At 34.9% G+C, this 20,849-nt stretch overlaps 1 protein-coding gene across 1 annotated transcript; it reads right to left on the minus strand.

Moving 5' to 3' along the window:
• Positions 1-1,006: 1,006 nt before the first annotated feature.
• On the minus strand, positions 1,007-10,487 carry LOC132283047 (probable beta-1,4-xylosyltransferase IRX10L). The gene is made up of 4 exons (XM_059784927.1): positions 9,855-10,487; positions 2,722-3,110; positions 2,215-2,456; positions 1,007-1,786 (listed from the first exon to the last, which is right to left on the minus strand). Exons 1-4 carry the CDS (start codon positions 9,958-9,960, stop codon positions 1,273-1,275), a joined length of 1,251 nt encoding a protein of 416 aa, XP_059640910.1. The 5' UTR covers positions 9,961-10,487; the 3' UTR covers positions 1,007-1,272.
• Positions 10,488-20,849: the final 10,362 nt, after the last annotated feature.

Below are 20,849 nucleotides of genomic sequence, written 5' to 3' on the forward strand. Positions count from 1 at the left end.
ATCAATTATTTATAATAATGTAAATAATTACGAGGGCTTTAGCCTAGGTTGAAAACTCATGCAAGTAGACAAGCTTTAGTAAGCCAATTACAGTAGTCAATAGGCCCAAAAGAAATGATCCAATAAGTATGGCCATATAGGTCCATTCTATAGAATCTGGACAATTTCGACCGCCCATAGGGCAAGCTAAGTTTTGAAGCATCTAAGACCTTCTAGGTCCATTATATAGAATCTGTACAATTTCGACCGCATCAGAGAGAGAGAGAGAGTTGTGTTCGATCAGGTCGAACATAGGGGGTTCTGCTATCTCTTCGCCTTCTTTTTCAATCGCAGTCTCTCTTCCTTTTCCTCTATGTCTCATGATCTGCTCCATCTGATCTTTCTCTGCCTTTCACGTTTTCAAGTCCTCCAACGATGTGCAAATGATCCGAGCCAAGACTGTTATAGAGAATGGAGACACACACACACATATATATATACACACACATACATATATATCATCTTCTTCTTTCTCTCATTTTGTTTTTTGAAGCTTGACCAACGTGTCCTTCGGCTTGTCCTGGCCTTGTCTGATCCAAAAATAATAATAATAATAATAATAATAATAATAATAGGGATACGTTTTTCACGTGTCGAATACTTGTAACAGGGATACATTTTTCACGTGTCGGTGTTTCATAGTAAATAATTAATCAATCACAAAATTAGAAAAGTTCTATTTACAACTTAACCAGCATAACAACTTCCTCACTGCGCTACTCGCGTCAAGTTCATCAATTCGATATCCACACTGAATAACCGAGCATTACAGACAGATACGTCATACTCACTTCCTAACAAAAAGAAGATCAATCATAACCAATTTCTCAAGAACCCACAACAATATCAAACCAGTAACGAATCAAATTTTAGATTCATCATATAGCAAAATCATAGTTTTAAAATGCACTAATTTATCAGGGGAATTTTTTTTTTACTAAATGCACTTAACAAAACCCAACAGAAATACAGTAATTATTTTGCTTAAAAAATTGCTTCATGCCCGTACAGGTGGATCTTACAATAACTAATGGACCAATTATCAAGAACTTGAGATCAAACTACAACCCCTGAATCAGACTACAACACGGTCCCCCATGTTCATCAAAAAAATAAAAATAAAAAATATATATGAAGATTTTAATCTAATACAACATTTTGGGTGTAAAATTTGGCACCTTGATCACAGCAGCAAGATTTGTAGGCAAGAATGAATGGACAAATGCACAACAGCTACCAAGGTTTCAGGTCCCCCACGGGGCCTGCTGTCCAGTTTAACATTTTCTCACCTTGCTTCAAGAAAACACGGCCGTCATGCGGCAACTTACGTGCAAGTCCATTCAAAATTTGATGGAAAGTATCCCCTGGCTGAGCTGGTTGTGGGAACAACATTGCCTGTTTCATTGAAGGGTTGCCAAGCAATCTCTGCTTCCTTAATATAACTTCTGGTGGAATTGATGTGAGAATGGTGTCTAGATTGGGAACATCTTTTTCGTCCACAAACACCCCGATTTCTTCCCATGGGATAGCATCAGCAAATGGTAGAACAATGTCGTCGGCTATTATAACAGGGATGCACCCAAATACCACCGCTTCAACCAATCTTGGACTCCATGGAGCCCAACCAAGTGGGCACAAACAAAATATAGCTCGTTGCATATCTTCGTAGTAAGTTGTTGGATGCTCTGTGGAGATGTCGAAAAGTGGATTGTCCTTAAAGTTCTCCCACACTGACGCTCGTGCCCCTCTGTGAAATTGACAAATTTAGATGAATATCCCTTGGCTTAATTTTGTCATATGAAGGATCACTAGACAAATCTTAGAAATTAGATCTTCCAGTAGCTTTGACAAGGCATTTGAATAGAATACCATTATTAGCTTTTGTTTAGCCATTATCTTTGTTCTTTGGCTCTTGAGTTTTCATAGCTTTCAAGAAGAACTTACTCTGTTCTATGAATGTGAACGTTTGTATACTTTCAATTGGCATTACATTTTTTATTAGCAAAAGTCAGATGGTTAATTTTTAGAATAAATATAATTTTCTTTATTATTAAACTAAAGGAAATTTTTGTCAAGTCAGGAGCTACACACACAAACACAAAAAGGGGAGGGGGGGTTGTGTCGCTAAAACATTCGAATGGCCCACCTTTACCATGCACGTTTAGTGAGACATACCTTGCATAATAACCACCTTCTGGGTCGTTTCCCACGTCATAAAACAAACCTCGGAAGTAAACAAAGATGGACCGAGGAGTATTTGGAGGGATCAAATGGGCTTGCATCTTCTGTGGAGGAGCATAAGGGGGAATTGTGATTGAGCCATCCTTCAAGCAAACATGATTCCGTTGTCCAAAAGTCTGAACCAAGGTAGCACGCTGAAGCAAATGAAGAATCCCTCTCTCAATAGCTTTTTCTTCCTGCAATAATTAACATAAATGGAGATATCAAATAAGAGTTGAAGCTAGAAAAAAAATTTCACCAACAAAATATGACACCCTAAAAATAATACAGATACACATTTTGATTCTTCCTGAAAGATTGAAATCAGAAGGGTTGATGCGAAAAAGCACAAATTTTTGAAAGTTTACTTAGAAAATTGTCCATGGTTCATTTCGAATGGCCAAAAAGAAGTTTGTTCAAGGAAAATTGATGGAACAGAAGAGAGACACTGAAACTTCTTACTTGATAGTGAAAGCATGCCCCAAAATCATGTGGCACTATGAAGAAGTGATCAGCCCCTTCTGTCCTATTCCAATAAGGCCAATTAGAAGAAATAAGTTGTATTGCACTCCTCATCATTCGTGGAGATTTGAAGGGTAGAGGGAGGCCATTTGGTGTCAGGTCACAAGTGGTGTATACAGGAGTATAGAACCAATCAGCTTCGTCAGGATTGAGCGTTCGAACAGGGCTTGATAAGAGGAACCGATGCATAAAGATCTCGGCAGCAAACATGTGGGTAAGGCATCTGGGGTCCTTCTGCAGAATCTTTTTGTTGTATTTGCTAGGAAGCTCATAAACAAAAACTTTCAACCTTCCCACTGGATCATCTTCCAAGACATCACCAGCACTACCTAAATTATTCACAAAAATGAAAAATTGATTAAGCAGGCCCAAATAGCATTAATTAACCAATATTGAAAGACAACGTATTTAGTACATAGTTTGATAAGCCTTGATAGCACATTTTAGTTAGCAACAGAATAAAACATTGCACTAGATTCACTAGAATTCAAAAAGCAGGACACCAACTTTAAATTTGGGTTTCCACTCGGGATTTAGCTTAGGTTAGCATGTAAAAAAAAATGAGAATAAAAATAAAGGACTATTTAACATATCCCAAAAAAAAAACAAAAAAAACTACTGTAGCATAAAAGAGTTGGTCCGGTAACAAGGAGGTTCCCAAAACTGAGTAAGCTCATACCATCTTCTTTCTATCAATGATTGAGATACCTAGTGACTAGTTAGGTTGGCTACTCCGCACAACTGCTTGTTCGCTTTCTAACAAGCTTGCCTGAAATCTTGATGCTATTATGTAGTATCACAGCACTACCTCCATTGCGAATAAGTGTGCATAGTGTTACAAAAAGATATTAGGAAATAAGAGCATTAAAAAAATTCTGCATCTATATCAGATGATGATTCAAATCAGAAACAATGTTTCTGGGATTCAATCGCAAATGAAAATATGCACCCATATGAATGATATCATTCACTTTCGGAAAAACTATTTTTTATACTTTCACTAACAAATTCTTCAAATACTTATTACAAACAAACCCAAAATGAGCGAGTTAAGAAAACATCGGAATATTACCAACTCAACTCTAGGAAGCTCTAATCCCAACTATTTGACCGCTCTACCAAGGAAAAAAACTATTTGACCGCTCTAATCTGCTCCATCTAAAGCCATATCTTCTATTAATCTCATCATGTCCCGCCAACAATCATGACAGACTTCCCCTTTTTTGAGCACTTTCAACTTTGAACCACATTACCCCTTCCAAGTGAAGTCATCATTTTTATTGCTCAAGACCAAAAAGTCTCATCACTTCTTGTATTATTCTCATTTGAAGCTACCTCTGACATAACAACAGTGGGAACTCTCAGGTTTCAACAATTAATCTTTATAATTCCTGGTTCTAACTCCTAAATGGCCATTACTCAGTGTACGTACTGATATGGGTGTCGGGAGGGGGAAACTAGGTACAGAATTAACCTCCGACTTTAAGTTAACAAAATAGCTACCATCAGACTCTAAGTTTTGAGTTTATGCTTGACAACAACTTTTAACATTATCCAAACAATGACCCCTAGTTTTGGTTCCTAGTTTTCTAAATCATATTGTCCAATAAACAAACAAAAGTGACTGTAGGACATTCACTTCCATTCCTTAAATTGTTCTAATACTACCTACTCCAGCATAATTGATGTCTACTGTGTCAATATAAGATTTTGAACTCTGGCTAGTGTTAGTTACAAACTATATCCCTAGACCCAATACTGAACCCATTTTGACTTTGGAAACTGTTCGCAGCCTAACAGAAACTCTGTTTTATGTGCTAGAAATAACAGGTCTGAAAACACTCTCAGAAGAAAAAAGAAAAAAAAAATTTCTATTCCTTTTTTTTTTTTACCCTAGAGGGGAGGGGAGGGGAGGGGAGGGGAGGCTCTATTACATGGACTCTTCAAAAGTAGTGAAGTACCCGTGTCGGACACATGTGCCTCAGACATGGGTATGGGATATGTGTCCGACACTTTTGGTTGGACATGTACTTAAAAAGCATATGCAATCATTCAATTACATTATATTATTACTTTAAAATGAGTTAAATGCCTATATTGAACATTATATTAAATAAAAACATTACTTTACTCTAGAAAATAAAATAAAATAATTAATAAAATGAATATTTAGCCGTGTCCGTGTGTCCTTCTATTTGGAGATTTGACACGTCCGACTCATGGATACATACCCGTGTCCGACACCCGTACCCGAGTCCACGTAACATAGAGGGGAGGAAAAGGTTGGGTGGGTGTGGGAGAGCATGTTTGGGATAAGCTTTTGTAGCAAGTACACGTACATGACACATTCAATGACAAATATTTTCAAGAAGCAGGATGACAACTTTGTGAGAACAAGACACTACATAAATATATAATAACATTATATGTATGTACTTGACATGGGACAAATATGCTATTTCTATTGATTTGTTCAAATTTCTATGGTAATAATTGCATAATTCTAAAGGTGAATCTCACCAAATATCATATATGTAATAGCCTAGTAGAATCCAGTTGGCCTCCCAACCTATCAGGGATTTAAGTCCCTTCTTGCCCCCAAATAAAGAAAAAACAGTATCATATACATATATGGGTTAGTTGCAATAAACCCCTCTGACCTATTAGCTGTTTGCAGGTAACACCCCTAAAGTAGAAACTGGCCTCCTGAATGATAAATATACAAATAAAATAAAATAAAATAAATCTCCAATGAGATGACGACAATTCATATAGTTAAAAGACATTGATATTATTCATACTACAGATTACATATATAAATACACGATTCTTCTTCTTCCCTATAACCACCTCCATCCATTGACGGCCACCGTCTCCACTGTCTCTCTCTCTCTCTCTCGACCAGCACCAGCATCAACTTTGTGATAAACGAATACCAAATAAATTACAAGAAAAATTCTATAGAATGGTTATTAGTCTGGCAATATTGTATGGAGTGTAGTGTTGGGCATTGAAAAAGACACAAATACAACACATTCATGTAGCGGAAATGAGGATGTTACCTTGGATGATAGGGATCACTACAAAAGATAAGATTAATAATAAACATGTAAGGGGAACATTAGGTATAGCGCCTATAAATGAAAATATTAGGGAAAGTACACTTTAGGTGGTATGGTCATATTCAATGTAGACCCGATGATGCACCTATTAAAAGAGGAAGAGTTGTTTGTTTAGAAGGTAAGCGACAAAGAGGCCAACCAAAGCTTACGTGGGATGAAATTATTAAAAAGATTTTAAAAAACTTGAAATTTAAGAGAAGGCGGAAAAAGAGAATTCATGTGGCCAACCTCATCCATATGGGATAAAGGCAAGGATGATGATGATGATGATTTTATTGTTTCTGATTCAGACCTGCCCACTTCCTCTCACCCCCACTTCCACTCTCTCTCTCTCTCTGAATAAGGACGCAGTAAGAAAATTTTGTTAGGGTTTGTTTGGCCAAACGAAGGTGCCAAGGATTGGGGGTTAAAACGGGTTAAACTATTAAATATGGGTATGCCCAATGGTTATAAGGGCAATAATGTCATTTTTAAAATAGTTTGATCGCGTGACTTGCAGAAAGTGAATTGCCGTTATTGCAACCGAAGTTTAACAACGTGAGGGATTTTGAATAGAATAGGATATTTAGGGGGTTAACTGCTTATATAATAGTTCAAGGGGGTTTCTTGAGAGAGAACAGTTCAGGGGTGTTTTATGCAATTTACCCTTTATATATGTGCATATGTATTTTATGTAGATTACTATAGTGCTCTATTTTATCATTTTGTTTTCAAAACTATTTCCTTTTCCATATTATCACGCTTGCTTTGTTTTAGAACACGTGCATAATATTAATTTCCTTTAGAAAATATTTTTGACACATTGTGCAATGTGTCCAACATGTTTGTAGCATGTTATGTCTAACACGGTGCGAGGACAGAGACACTGCTCCTCCTAGGAAGAGTTCATGCTTCATAAAGCTTAAAAATAGGATAATATCTGAAGGTAGCAATTAGAATCATATATACAACTAAAAAGAGGTATAAATTTAGTAAGAGAGTTTTGCAAACCATATTATGCATGCACATTTTCAATAGAATGGGGTTGGCAAACAAAATTTTTATTTTTTTTCCTAAGTAATGGGGTTGGCAAACAAAGAAAATAATATATCAAAATCTTTTGACAACAACCCATGTTATACCCAAAAAACAATACTTCAAAAACCTCCACTCTACCAAGAACTATTTATATCTCAAAAAGAATCCAAATTTCCTATGAAGACTTGAATATTAAAGTGAGCCAAAAACGACAAACAAATAAATAAATAAATATTTTCTAAAAATTAATAATTATCGGGACATAAAACCCACATGCACTCCATAGAGGTGTGTTAACTTACACATGATTGTCCATGTCATCTTAATCATTTAAAAACATCACATACTATCAACATGATTGAAAATTATGCTTTACAATATCAACTAGGTACTTAGGCAATCAAAATCATCATTCTTGCCTTTTATCCCATATGGATGGGGTCGGTCACATGAATTCTCTTTTTCTATTATTTCCTATATATATTAGGAGGGGTGGCAATTCGTGTTTCTATGTCGTACTAATTTTGTGTCATGACATGGGTACCTTGTTATATGGGTCCACATGAGCAAGACACAATTATTATTCGTGTCAAATAACCTTGACATGAACACAACACAACTATTAGATAGGTAACACAACACCACTAATGTAACTAGTTTAATAAATGAGTTAAGACCTGACACGACACTGCAAGACACGTTTAATTAAAATCTCATACTATTAAGGTCATTTCAAACACAAACACGACAAATTTAGTTAAACAAGTCTACTCGGGTTATAAATAGGTTAGTTGGTCAAAAACAAACAAAACACGTTTAATTGGCATGTAAATTCAAGTTGACAAAATTGCGAACACAATTAAGCAAAATCCAAATCCACTTATCATTTGTCATTTTTGAGTCATGTTAAGATATCGTATCAAGTATTGCCACACCTAATATACGCCATGTCTCCTCTAATATTTAATTTTTAAAAACCATTTGTAATTACTTCATCCCATGTAAGTTTTGGCCATCCTCTTTGTCACTTACCTTATAAGCGAACCACTCTTTATCTTCTAACCGATGCATCTTCAGATCACATTGTATATGACCATCCCACTTAAGTCAACTTTCTCTAAGCTGTCATCAATTGATGTTATTCCTAGATTTTCCATTACTCCATCATTACTAATCTTATCTCTTCTAATAACATCCTATCATCCATCGCAATTTTTCATATCTTGTTCTATATCTTTAGTACTCCTAAGTTGATTCATATCTCTAATCAACCTCTCTTTATTTTTTCCTAATTTGTAAATAACCTTTTCACCCTCTTTTGTTACTAATTTTTCATAGAAGCCAATTTAATGCATTTTGCTTAGCTTTAGCACCCATCCTTTTAGGTCCATATTTCAATTTTTTGCATTTCTCTAAATCCTCTAGTTTCTTACTTTTTTTGCCATTCTTTAAGGGGATAATTGCATATGATCCCCATGTTATATAACTTTTTGCATATCACCCCCTTCTATTAACGTTTGATGCATATTACCCCTTCTATTGCCAAAACATTTCCACGTAAGTCCATTTCCATGACTGGTCGTTAGCAGCTATGGGAAAAGACAACGTTGCCCTTATTAAACAATGCCGTTTGTATTTTAGCAGGCATGGTAACCACCCAATCTTACAAACACTCCCACTCACTCAAACATGATCTCACAAACACAAATAAGTGATTTTAGGGTCCAAAGATCACTAGGGCTTGGTCAATATTGTGCACCTTCGACATTGTCTAATTCTTTTAAACAATTTTTTTTTTAAAGATACTGATCAGATTGCATAACTTCATTCTCTGCTAGATTGGACTTCTAACTGAATGATATTAAAAAATACACAATAATTTCCATGATTCTGGAGAATGATTAAATGGATCCTCGGGTTATAATTGGTTCCAAGATATTTAAATTACAACATGTTATGCCATTGTAATAGCAGCCATTTTGCATTTTTCTTCACAACATTTGCTACTTTTTTGTCCTTTACCACGCCTCATCCAGAGTTCCCCATTTCCCAACTGGAATTTAAAAAAACCTCTGAGTTCTAAACTTTATGATCAATAAAAGAAATTGCTAGTGGTGGTTGACAAATTAAATACATTAGAACCAGAGCGTCCAACCCCTGATAAGTAAAATCAAAATTTGGAACAAAGCCAAGAATATAATCTAAGCTCCAAGAGTATTCATCAATTACTTACTAAGAAAACAGCCCTAGAAACATGCAGTATTTCAATGATATATCCAATTCCACCCCAGCAAACCGCCAAAAAAGGTATCCAAATCATGTTAATGCAGTAACATTACAAATTTCTATGAACCAAAATACCCTCCAGTTTAGTGTAGACAAAAAGCCAAGTACATTTTAGAAAACACTGAAATTTGACTGTTGAACTTGAAAACCCAATACTCAGCACTGTAATTTGACCAATTTAACTCCTATCATCACCCATAAATCAGAACTAAAGGATACCCCTTTAGGTGTCCAAATCAGCATCCCATAAAAGGCAACAAATCTAAATCCCATATCACCTAAAAAACCAAATGAACCCAACTAAAATTTAAAACCAATTAACTTATCAAAAATAAAATAAAAATTAGAAGCAATTAACCCAAAATATACCTAAATGATGTTCAACCAACAAGATACCCCTTGGGTGCCCAGATCAGTATCCCATAAAAGGCAACATATCTAAATCCCATATCACCTAAAGAACCAAATGAACCCAACTAAAATTTAAATCCAATTAACTTATAAAAAAATTAAAAAAAATTAAAGCAATTAACCCCAAAAGAAACCTAAATGATGCTCATTATTTACCGAAAAAAGATAAGAACAAATAAAAAGAAAAACCCAGAAAAGTAAAATTGATATATAAATGAAACGCCAAATGTATCAGACCTGAAATTCGCTCGGTTTGATGACCACGGCCAAGCTCCACAGCACCAATCCTCAGCACAGAAGCAGAACAAACAAGTAGAACAAAAACCCAACTCCAGTTTCTCATTTTCTTTTGTATTCTCTCTCTCTCTCACACCCTCCTCCTCTATATGTTTTCACCAGAGCGAATCCAAGATTTCAAAGAACCTAAAGAAAAGCCCCAAAGACGAAGAGACCCAATGAAGGACCTTACTTTTAATTGAAAGCTAATACAGATAGTTGGGACGTCATTAGAATAAGGTAGTTGTTGATAGATCTATCCTTCGAGTTGGGTTTTGAGCCTTTACTAAGGAATTTTAAATTTGGGGTTTACAGGGTGGAGGGAGAGAGAAAGGGCTAAATTGCTTCAAGAAACAGGGAGGAGAAAGAAGAGGAGGTTTGGTTTTGGTTTGGTCGTCAATATGTTGATGTTGAAAGATGTTCTTGGTGTAACTTTATATTTTAAAAAACGAAAAAAGAAACGGAAAAAAATTGTGGGAATCAGGGAGGAGCACTCCAGTTTGATGACAAGTCCATCTCCAAACCCAGCAGGCTCCAACTCAAAGTCAAGGCTGTTCAGCTCTAGCTTTCTCCTCCGTTTTTCTTTTTTTCTCTCTTCTCTAACCGAACGTGAGAAATGTTGATGGGGCCCACGGCCCTGTCACATTCGGTTTCCTTCCCTTCCCTTCAGTTTATTGTTAAAAATTTGAAGAGACTCTTGTCAAAAATCAAGAGAGTATTGTCAAAATAAAAATATTTTAACATATGTACTACTCCAGCCCTTTCTTTTTACTTTATTTATGTCGGTAGTTCAACTAACTGGTATTAAAGTAAGGTTTTAAAGAACTACAGGCATTGCAGCATTGACAGAGATTTGGGCCTCGTTTTCAGATCATATTCTTAATTTAAATGGTACGTATATTATAAGATTGATACACATAATTGAAGAGAGAAAATAAAATAAGGTTCCAAAGAACCGCATATGAACTCAAGATCCTTTAGCTAGTGGAAAGACAGTAAAACCGGTGACATTTTATCTATCGGAGTGAGCTTCGTTCAAGAGGAGAATTGGATTGTTAGATAGTTAAACAAGTCCCACATAACTAATGAACAAGAAAATCCAAACTTATACAAGAAAAGAGTCACTCCACTACTTTTTGGTTGGAGACCCATAAGCCCAACAACAACTATTTATATAATAGTATTTTCGAAAAAATATATCCACTTATTCTTGTTATTTTGATTTTTGTATAGGTAAATAAGAGCATTTTTTAAAAATCCTCCATTTTTTTCAAATTGTGCAAATGAGAACATTTTCTTAATTTGAAAACTAAAATGCCCTTAAAGTGATATAAAAAAATTTGTTTCAATTTTTTCTAATATTGATTTTCATTTTTCTTAACAGTATTTGGAATTTTTGTATAACAAAAAAAAAATGGGTCAAAATTAACGATCAAGAGGCAATTTGCTGTAAATTTTCAAATGTTAGGATTCTTTTTTCCTTTTGGTACTAAATGTTAAGGGTTTACATGCACATATTAAATAGTAGGGGTATTTTTTATACTCTTTTTTGTATAGCAAGTTTTTTTTTTTTTTTTTTTTTTTCACTTTACCCTTTTGGTATATTAAAATGTGGAATTGAATACGAGTATTTGTGAATGACTGAATGTATATAGGAGTGATGTTAATAAAAAATAATAATAATAATAATAATAAAAAGTATATGGGAGTGTATGTGGTGCCTGGTCAATCAGGCACTTCCATTTATCCGACTATAAATTCTAACCTTTAAATTACATATTATAGAAATGCAGTTTTAATATGTTTCTCTTTTCATTTTTCTTTATGCAGTTTTAGTAAGTTTTGTTGTCCAAAATATGGTCTAAATATATCATATACTATAGTACTATTTATTTAAATATTATGTAAAAATATAATATTTATATATATATATATATATATATATATATATATATATAATTATTATAAAATAATAATCTATATATATAATTACTTATAATATATAGTTTAATATAATAAACTAAAAAACTATAAATAAAGGAACCTGATTAAAAATCGAGGCTAAAATTTGATTCTATGTCCTTAAGACAGATTCGCCCCACTATGGTCTTAACGGACTTAGTGGCGTCTATCTCCTATGATACAACGACTTGTTTCTCCTTCGGTGGTAGCACTGCAAACCAAAGAAATAGGCGAACCAGCTCGGTGTAGTACTCTCTGACTCGAAGTCGGACTCGAACTCACTGACTAAGGCTCGAACCCACAGACTAGAGCTCAAACCCACAGACAATTATAAAAAAAGAAAGAAGGAAGAAGAAAATTCAGAAAGAGAAGAATGATTTTCTGAATTGGTGTGATAGCAAATGACCCCAAAGGGGGGTATTTATAGGAAGCAAAATGCCTTTTTGGGTATGGGTGCAACCATGGGTCATGTTGGTTCAGCACCAGTTGCAACCCTTTAGAAACAGATGCAATTCTTTGGAAAACAGATGCAACCCTTTGGAAATAGATACAACCCTTTAAAAAAAAAAAAAAAAAACTAACTTTTAATTTAAATTCAAAAACCAACCACCCATTTAAATAAGCCCAACCTAAAAATAAAGGCCCAATCCAAAATTCCATTTAGTAAAAAGAATAATCAGACTTTACAATTAGGCTTAAGCCTAAGCCCAAGCCCAAATCCCAAATTTGGCTTCTTTAAATTTCAATTGGTTTCAACATTTTTTCCGTGTGGGACAAACACTTCCCACATTTTGCATACCCATTTAGGCTTATCAAAACACCACATTTTGGAGCTAATTTCTCATTCACTCGGAAACGGATTTGAGAAAGTAAATATACCACGTTCATCTCCTTACGGAGAGAAACGCACTTATCTAGAGATCCGCAAAAAATTCTTAGTTGAATCTATTCCAAATGTCATCCAAAATTTATGTTTTTAATACCCCCGTTTCCAACAATCCCCCACATGAATGGAAATTTACGTAAAATGCAAATGAAGAAGATACAGACACTAAAGAGAGTACTACTGGAAAGTTACTGCATCGGGATAAGTAACTTTTGGCCTTGAACCTTCCCTGGTGTATAACTATCGGATTTATTGGCTAACCAGTGAACATGATGTCTTGAACTGTTCAGCCGTTGATGTAAACCAAGACAATAGCAAACACACAGTTCCTTCTAGCACAAAGTCGGTTCTCACGGTTGTGTTCATATGGCCCTAAACAACTCCTGGTATTTCATGAGCGCTCTAGAAAACTTAGCCTTAGAAGTTCTCATAGAAGCGGCCCCACTTCACACTCATATAGGTGACTTCTTATTAAGAGTGTCCTACTATACCCCACTTGAATTTTTAAGGTATAAGAGTCATTAAAAGCATAGCTTATCCTACTCATCGTTGTAGGTAGCACTGTCTCATCATAGAAATGGGTAGAAGATTAAATCTTCCCAGTACTTCTGGTGAGCCATTCAAAATTTTTGTTGTCCCTTTGAACCTAGATCTTAGGATCTCCAGTCAACTAGGTTGGGTTTCTATTAAGATGACTCGTTAGCTTTCGTCTTTAATCACATTCCCCTCGATGAACTATACACTTGCTCTCTTGTCAAACTTTTTGTAAACGGATCCGCTAAATTATCTTTTGACCTGTTATAATCTATTATCCCCCTTGAGAGCAATTGTCTAACGGTATTATGTCGTCGACGTATATGTCGAGACTTACCGTTATACATATTACTTTGTACCCTTCTAATTGCTAATTGACTATCGCAATGTATACATATAACGGACACAAATTTAGGTCAATTTGGAATATCTTCTAAGAAATTACTAAGCCACTCAACTTCTTCACCAGTTTTATCCAAAGCAAGAAATTCAGATTCCATAGTGGATTTGGTAATAGAAGTTTGTTTTGAAGATTTTCAAGATATGACACCTCCTCCAATAGTAAAGATATAGCCACTTGTGGATTTAGAATCTTTCGTATCTGATATCCAATTAGGATAAATGTATCCTTCAAGTACTGCTGGATATCTAGAATAATGTAATCCATAACTTATAATATATCTTAAATACCTTAGAACCCTGATTATTGCAGTCCAATAGTTCTTTCCTAGATTACTTGTATATATACTCAATTTATTAACTAAGTATGCTATGTCTGGTCATGTGCAATTCATCAAATACATTAAGCTTCCTATAATGTGAAAATACTCAAGTTGTGATAAGTTAGGACCAGTATTTTTTGATAAATAGAGATTTACATTAACAGGAGTCTTTACAAGATTACTATCTTCCTTATTAAACTTTTCTAATATTTTCTTAATATAGTGAGATTGAGATAATACTAAACTATCTGATATTCTAGAAATCTTGATTTCTAGTATGACATCAGCTATGCCTAAATCTTTTATATCGAAATTTTTGGTCAACATCTTTTTAGTAGTTTTGATTATAACATCATTACTACCTATTATTAGCATATCATCCACATATAGGCACACAATGACATATCCATTTAAAGTGTTTTTCACATAAACACATTTATCACACTCATTAATTTTAAAACCATTTGACAACATCACTTTGTCAAATTTTTCATGCCATGTTTAGGTGTTTGTTTCAATCCATATAAGGATTTTACAAGCTTGCACACCTTCTTTTCTTTTCCTGGAACTATAAAACCTTCAAGTTGTTCCATATAGATTTCCTCCTCTAATTCACCATTCAAGAAGGCAGTCTTAACATCCATTTGATGTATTTCTAAATTTTGTAATGCTGCAATAGCTAGTAACAATCTAATGGATGTTATTCATGTGACTGGTGAATATATATCAAAATAATCCAAGCCTTCCTTTTACCTGTATTCCTTAGCAACAAGCCGGGCTTTATATTTATCAATTGAACCATCAGGCTTCATCTTCCTCTTGAAAATTCACTTATACCCTAAAAGTTTAGTACCACGAAGAAGATCCATTAGCTCCCAAGTATGATTTTGCATGATGTATTCAATTTCACTATTTATAGCTTCTTTCCATAAAGAAGCTTCAGGAGAAGACATAACTTCCTTACAGCTTTGTGGCTCATTCTCCAATATATATGTCAGAAAATCAGGACCAAATGACTTAGACATTCTAGCTCTTTTACAACGTCTAGGTTCTTCCTTATTTTCATTATCTATAGACTCTTGGTCTATTTTCTCTTGTATATTGCTATTAGAAATATCATGATTTCTTTTCAGAGGATTTTTACATGGAAATATATCCTAAAAAAAAATAAGCATTCCTTGACTCAATAATTGTATTTACATGGATATCAGAAATGTCTGATTTATACAAAAGGAAACGATATGCACTACTATTCTGTGCATAGCCTATGAAAATACCATCAAAGGTTTTTGGTCCTATCTTAACTTTCTTAGGAGTAGGAACCGTAACCTTAGCTAGACACCACCCCCCCCCCCCCCCCCCCCCCCCACTTTTAAGAATTTATAGGATGGTTTTTGACCTTTCCATAATTCATAAGGTGTCATATTTGTTTTCTTTTGAGGTATTTTGTTGAGAACATAATTAGCAGAAAGCAAAGTTTCTCCCCACAAATTCTGGGTTGAACCAGAACTTATCAACATAGCATTCATCATTTCTTTTAAGGTACGGTTTTTGCGTTCAACAACGTCATTCTGTTGAGGTGAATAAGGAGCGGTAGTTTGGTGAATAATACCATGTTTTAAGTAAATGTCAGCAAATGGTGCTTCGTATTCACCACCTCTATCACTTCTAAATACCTTTATCTTTTTGCCAAGTTGATTCTCAACCTCATTCTTGTAATGTTTAAACATTTTCATGGTTTCATCTTTACTTCTTAACAAGTATACATAATAGTATCTTGTGCAATCATCAATAAAAGTAACAAAATATTTTTTCCCACCTCTGGTTCGTACAGATTTAAAGTCACAAATATTACTGTGAATTAATGTTAGAGGTTCAGTACTTCGCTCGATAGAGTGAAATGAGGTTCTAATCAGTTTTGCTTCTACGCATGTTTGACATTTTTTATTTAAATCAATACTAAATTTAGGTATAGAATATTAATTAATCTATGAATCGTATCATAATTAACATGTTCTAACCTACCATGCCACACACCAGATGACTCTATCATATAAGTAGAAGTATTCGCTTTATTATTATTAATAGCTTTGGGTACAAGAGTCATTACATTGAATTTGAATAATCCATCACTAAGGTACCCTTTGCCCACATACACCCCATTCTTAGTAAGCACAAATTTATCAGATACAAAGACCAGCTTGAACCAATTCTTACGTAGGAGTGATCCAGAGACCAAGTTCTTCCTGATGTCTGGTATACGCAGCACATTATTCAGAGTGATCTCTTTCTCTGAGGTCATCAACAGCTTAATTTTTCCTTGTCCTTCAACCTTTGCAGTAGAAGAGTTCCCCATGTAGAGTTGTTTTCCACGATCTATAGCTTTATAGCTAGTGAACATCTTTTTTTCTGAGCAAACATGACGAGTAGCCCCTGTGTCCACCCACTATTCTCTATTGTTACTCACAAGGTTGATTTCAGAAACCACAGCTGAAAGATTTAGCTCTGACGCATCAGCTGTCAACTTATCTTCCTCAGCAATGTGCACCTCAGTGGTCTTTTTCTTGGGATTATATTGTGCTTTGCGGCTACGACAGTCTTTAACTCGGTGTCCTAGCTTGCCGCATATGAAGCACTTCTCAGTGAACCTCTTATAGTTTCCTTGGCTGGGACCTTCTCCAAAGTGCTTCCTCTTCTTATTTTTCTGTCAAATTCCCCTACATTTGCCTTTGACACCATTGAAGAATTTTCGGCTTTCTTTTCAGATGTACAGTTATCTTCTTCAATTCTCAGCCTAACAATCAGGTCTTCAAGCCCTATTTCTTGCGTTTATGCTTCAAGTAAATTTTGAAATCTTTCCAAGTAGGTGGCAGCTTCTCAATGATTGAAGCTACATTCACTCAAAGTCATCTTCTCAGCATGTATCTCATGTAGGATTAGTTGGAGCTCTTGCACTTGGCTCATGACTGTCTTTGAGTCTATCATTTTGAAATCCAGAAATCGTCCGACCACGAACTTCTTCAAGCCAGCATCCTCTGTTTTATACTTCTTGTCTAATGACTCCCAAAGCTCTTTAACAGTATTCATTAGACTGTTACACATTATATAAAGTGTTGTCCAATCCATTGAGGATGTAGTTCTTGCATAGGAAGTCTCCATGCTTCCATGCATCAACAACTCCTAACTTTGTAATGTCAGTCTCACCCTCTTCTAATACTGGGGTAGTCTCAGTTGGGTACTTACTTAGATTCAAAGTTGTAAGGTAGAATATCATTTTTTATTACCACATTTTAAACTCAGCCCCATTAAATTTTTCGGGCCTCTCCTCATGATTGACGGGAACATTAGGCATAGTAGTACTTATACTTGTCATTCGTCTAATTATATTAAATATACAAACCACGAGTCAAATTACAATAATTATAACAACAACAATAATAATTAAATAATTAATACTATAATAAAGTGGAATTTGTCTTAAGATTGTTGTCCAAAATATTATCTAAGTATACCATATACTATAGTACTATTTATTTAAATAATATGTAAAAATATAATGTTTATATATATATATAAGTATTATAAAATAATAATCTATATATATAATTACTTATAATATATAGTTTAATATAATAAAATAAAAAACTATAAATAAAGGAACCTGATTAAAAGTCAAGACTAGAATTTGATTCTATGTTTTTAAGACAGATTCGCCCCGCTATGATGCTAACGGACTCAGTGGCGTCTATCTCCCAGGATACAACGACTGTCTTCCTTCGGTAATAACACTGCAAACCAAATGAATAGGTGAACCGGCTTGGTGTAGTACTCTCTGACTCGAAGTTGGACTCGAACACACTGACTAAGGCTCAAACCCACAGACTAGAGCTCGAACGCACATACAATTATAAAAGAAGAAAGAAGGAAGAAGATAATTTAGAAAGAGAAGAATGATTTTCTGAATTGGTGTGATAGCAAATGATCCCAAATGGGGGTATTTATATGAAGCAAAGTGCCTTTTCGGGTATGGGTGCAACCATGGGTAATGTTAGTTCAACACCAGTTGCAACCCTTTAGAAACAGATGCAACTCTTTGGAAAACAGATGCAACCCTTTGGAAATAGATGCAACCTTTTTTAAAAAACTAACTTTTAATTTAAATTTAGAAGCCAACCACCCATTTAAATAAGCCTAGCCCAAAAATAAAGGCCCAATCCAAAATTCTATTTAGTAAAAAGAATAATCGGATTTTACAATTAGGCCCAAGCTTAAGCCCAAGCCCAAGCCCAAGCCCAAATCCCAAATTTGGCTTATTTAAATTTCAATTGGTTTCAACATTTTTTCCGTGTGGGGCAAACACTTCCCACATTTTTCATACCCATTTAGGCTTATCAAACAACCGCACTTTAGAGCTAATTTCTCATTCACCCGAAAACGGATTTGAGAAAGTAAATATACCACGTTCATCTCCTTGCAGAGAGAAACGCGCTCGTTTAGAGATCTGCAAAAAATTCTTAGCTGAATCTATTCTAAATCTCATACAAAGTTTATGTTTTTAATGCCCCCATTTCCAACAAGTTTCTCTTTCAATTTTTCTTTATTTCTTCTTTTCTTACTCGACATATGTTCTTTAAGTCAACTTTTTCTTTATCCGATTATTAAGATATGATAATCACACTCCAATTATTCACCTGTTATGCTTCACTTAATTATTTTTGTTGGTCTCATCTTTGAATTAGGATTTACCCTTTTAAATGTCAAAAAGTAGTCACAGGTCTATTTATGTGAGTTTCATGTGGCTTTAGTATACTCAGTACATTATAGAGGCTTGCAGGGGTAGCATTATCATTTTAAATTCATGAGATCGATATCACTTGAGATAGCTTGATAAAGGTACATTCTGTTAACAGTGCTCATCACAGGAAAATTAAGGTTTACAGGACTATTACAGAAAGTGATATTTGGCTACAGAGTCATTGGCAATTAAGTCTTTTCTCATATGTATTTTGTCATTATACATCCGTTTAGGATACTACATTGTATTGCATTGCTCATAAATGCACTTTAATTAAGTGATCACAACTGCAGCTACATGATTTTGTGTATATTGACAAGTGTCTTTCACGGGGGTATATTAATTGGACATTACAATTGATGAACAAATGTGTGACACGTGTTCTGTGGTCCTAGTGTGAGAAAATTGAGACTTGTTATGCATTTTTTAGTGATTAAGCTTGATATATATTGTTGTATACATATATATACAAGCTATCAAATAGTATGCTTACTGGTGGACAAAACAGTGAGTTGTGTAAGGGGTATTTTGGTATTTTTGCTGAGGGAATGTGAGAATATTCTTTGACCAATCATTGACAGATGATGCCATGTGTATTTTCCTTATTAGGGTAGGTATTTGAGCTCAAGGTTCACTATGTCCTGTTATAAAACTATGTCTTTCAGGCCCTTACTTCCCAAATAGAGGTCAAGGGTTTAAGCCTCCATGGAGACATGTGTGTGAATGAGTATCAACTATTAAAAATAAAACTGTGGCTCTTTAAGCTTTTGAGTGAGCACCTTTGTGAGCATCCTTGTGACCTATATTGTGACAAACACTCGAGACACTAAGAACAATTGTGAGACTAATTTGTGAACCCAAATCATTTTAGTAATCCATATAGTGTAAGTGAGTACTTGATGAAGATGAACAAGGTTATGTGTTGCTATTTTTCTAGTGCAAAGGGCGGGTTCAGAGGTTCATTCCAAGCTTGAGGTTAATTCAGTGGTGTCCGGAGGTTAAGGCAAGTTTGTTTTACTATTTGACAACTGCAGAATCATTGTTCATGCACATATTCTTGTTGTAATTCATTTTGATGTCTAAAACCTCCATCTTATTTTCTGGTTTAGCCTTCTGATTTAAACACATACACATGATATATTGTTGTGAGTTGAATCCTTATTATCTAAGCATGCTTATATATATGATTTGAGGCTGTGCAAGTTGAGTTTTGGCCAGCAAAGTGACCATATATAACAGGTTTTGGTCTTATGAACCCTCTTAAACTAGTATTTTAGCTGAGATAAGCCCTATTGAGTTGTAATTGTGATACACCTTGCTTGAACCATTAAGAATATCATTTGAGCAAGTATATAATGGTGATATAATGTTGAGGGAACCATCTTAAGGTCTGTAATAGTACGAAATTCCAATTTTGCTCTTTTTCCACAGATTCTGCATAATGATGTGTAGTTACTGTTGTTGATACTTTAAGCTGTATTTTCACTTTTATCTTATGTAATAGCTTGAGTATAGTTGTAATACATCATTTTATATGTATTAGGTGAGCTGTGAGAGCTCATAGGAGCAGGGGGGCTTAGGATAGAGGGAGTGTTGTTGAGCACCAAGTGGAGCTGGTGTGTGTGTAGAGGCTGTGAAAACTAAGGTTTCATCTTGAACAAAGGTGTGTGTAGAGAATAAGACAGCTGGATGTGTAACTACTTGATTATAACTAGTGGAGATTACATTGGCTGTGGCCAAGAACCAAGATTTTTGATCTATAGTTGAGAGAGATTTTCCTTGTAACATCCAGGTGTACTTGTGGTTGAATGTTTGAGCGTTGTGTGTGTATTGAAAACATTCTAAGTGTGAAAAGAAGTTAAGTAAGAAAACCAATCCACCCCCATCGCCCCCCCCCCCTCTTAGTTCATCAATTGGTATCAGAGCTTTGGTTTGCCTATTGAGGTTTTAACCAACCAGCAGAAAATCCTGTACGATGAATGAAGGTCAAGTTACTAATAAAGCACCTGACTTTGATGGTTCCAACTATGATTCATGGAAAACAAGGATGGAAACAT

This window comes from Cornus florida, unplaced genomic scaffold, assembly GCF_030987335.1.
Source record: "Cornus florida cultivar Cherokee Brave unplaced genomic scaffold, ASM3098733v1 CherokeeBrave_3.0.0_Hap2_Chr11, whole genome shotgun sequence".
In the NCBI taxonomy this organism is placed as follows: Eukaryota; Viridiplantae; Streptophyta; class Magnoliopsida; order Cornales; family Cornaceae; genus Cornus; species Cornus florida.

Excerpts from the sequence above, each read along its gene's own strand:
- LOC132283047 (XM_059784927.1), bottom strand. The coding sequence starts at position 9,960 with ATGAGAAACTGGAGTTGGGTTTTTGTTCTACTTGTTTGTTCTGCTTCT. Across the intron at positions 2,457-2,721 it reads GGGCATGCTTTCACTATCAA|GAAGAAAAAGCTATTGAGAG; the intron begins GTAAGAAGTTTC and ends TAATTATTGCAG. Across the intron at positions 1,787-2,214 it reads GAAGGTGGTTATTATGCAAG|AGGGGCACGAGCGTCAGTGT; the intron begins GTATGTCTCACT and ends TCAATTTCACAG.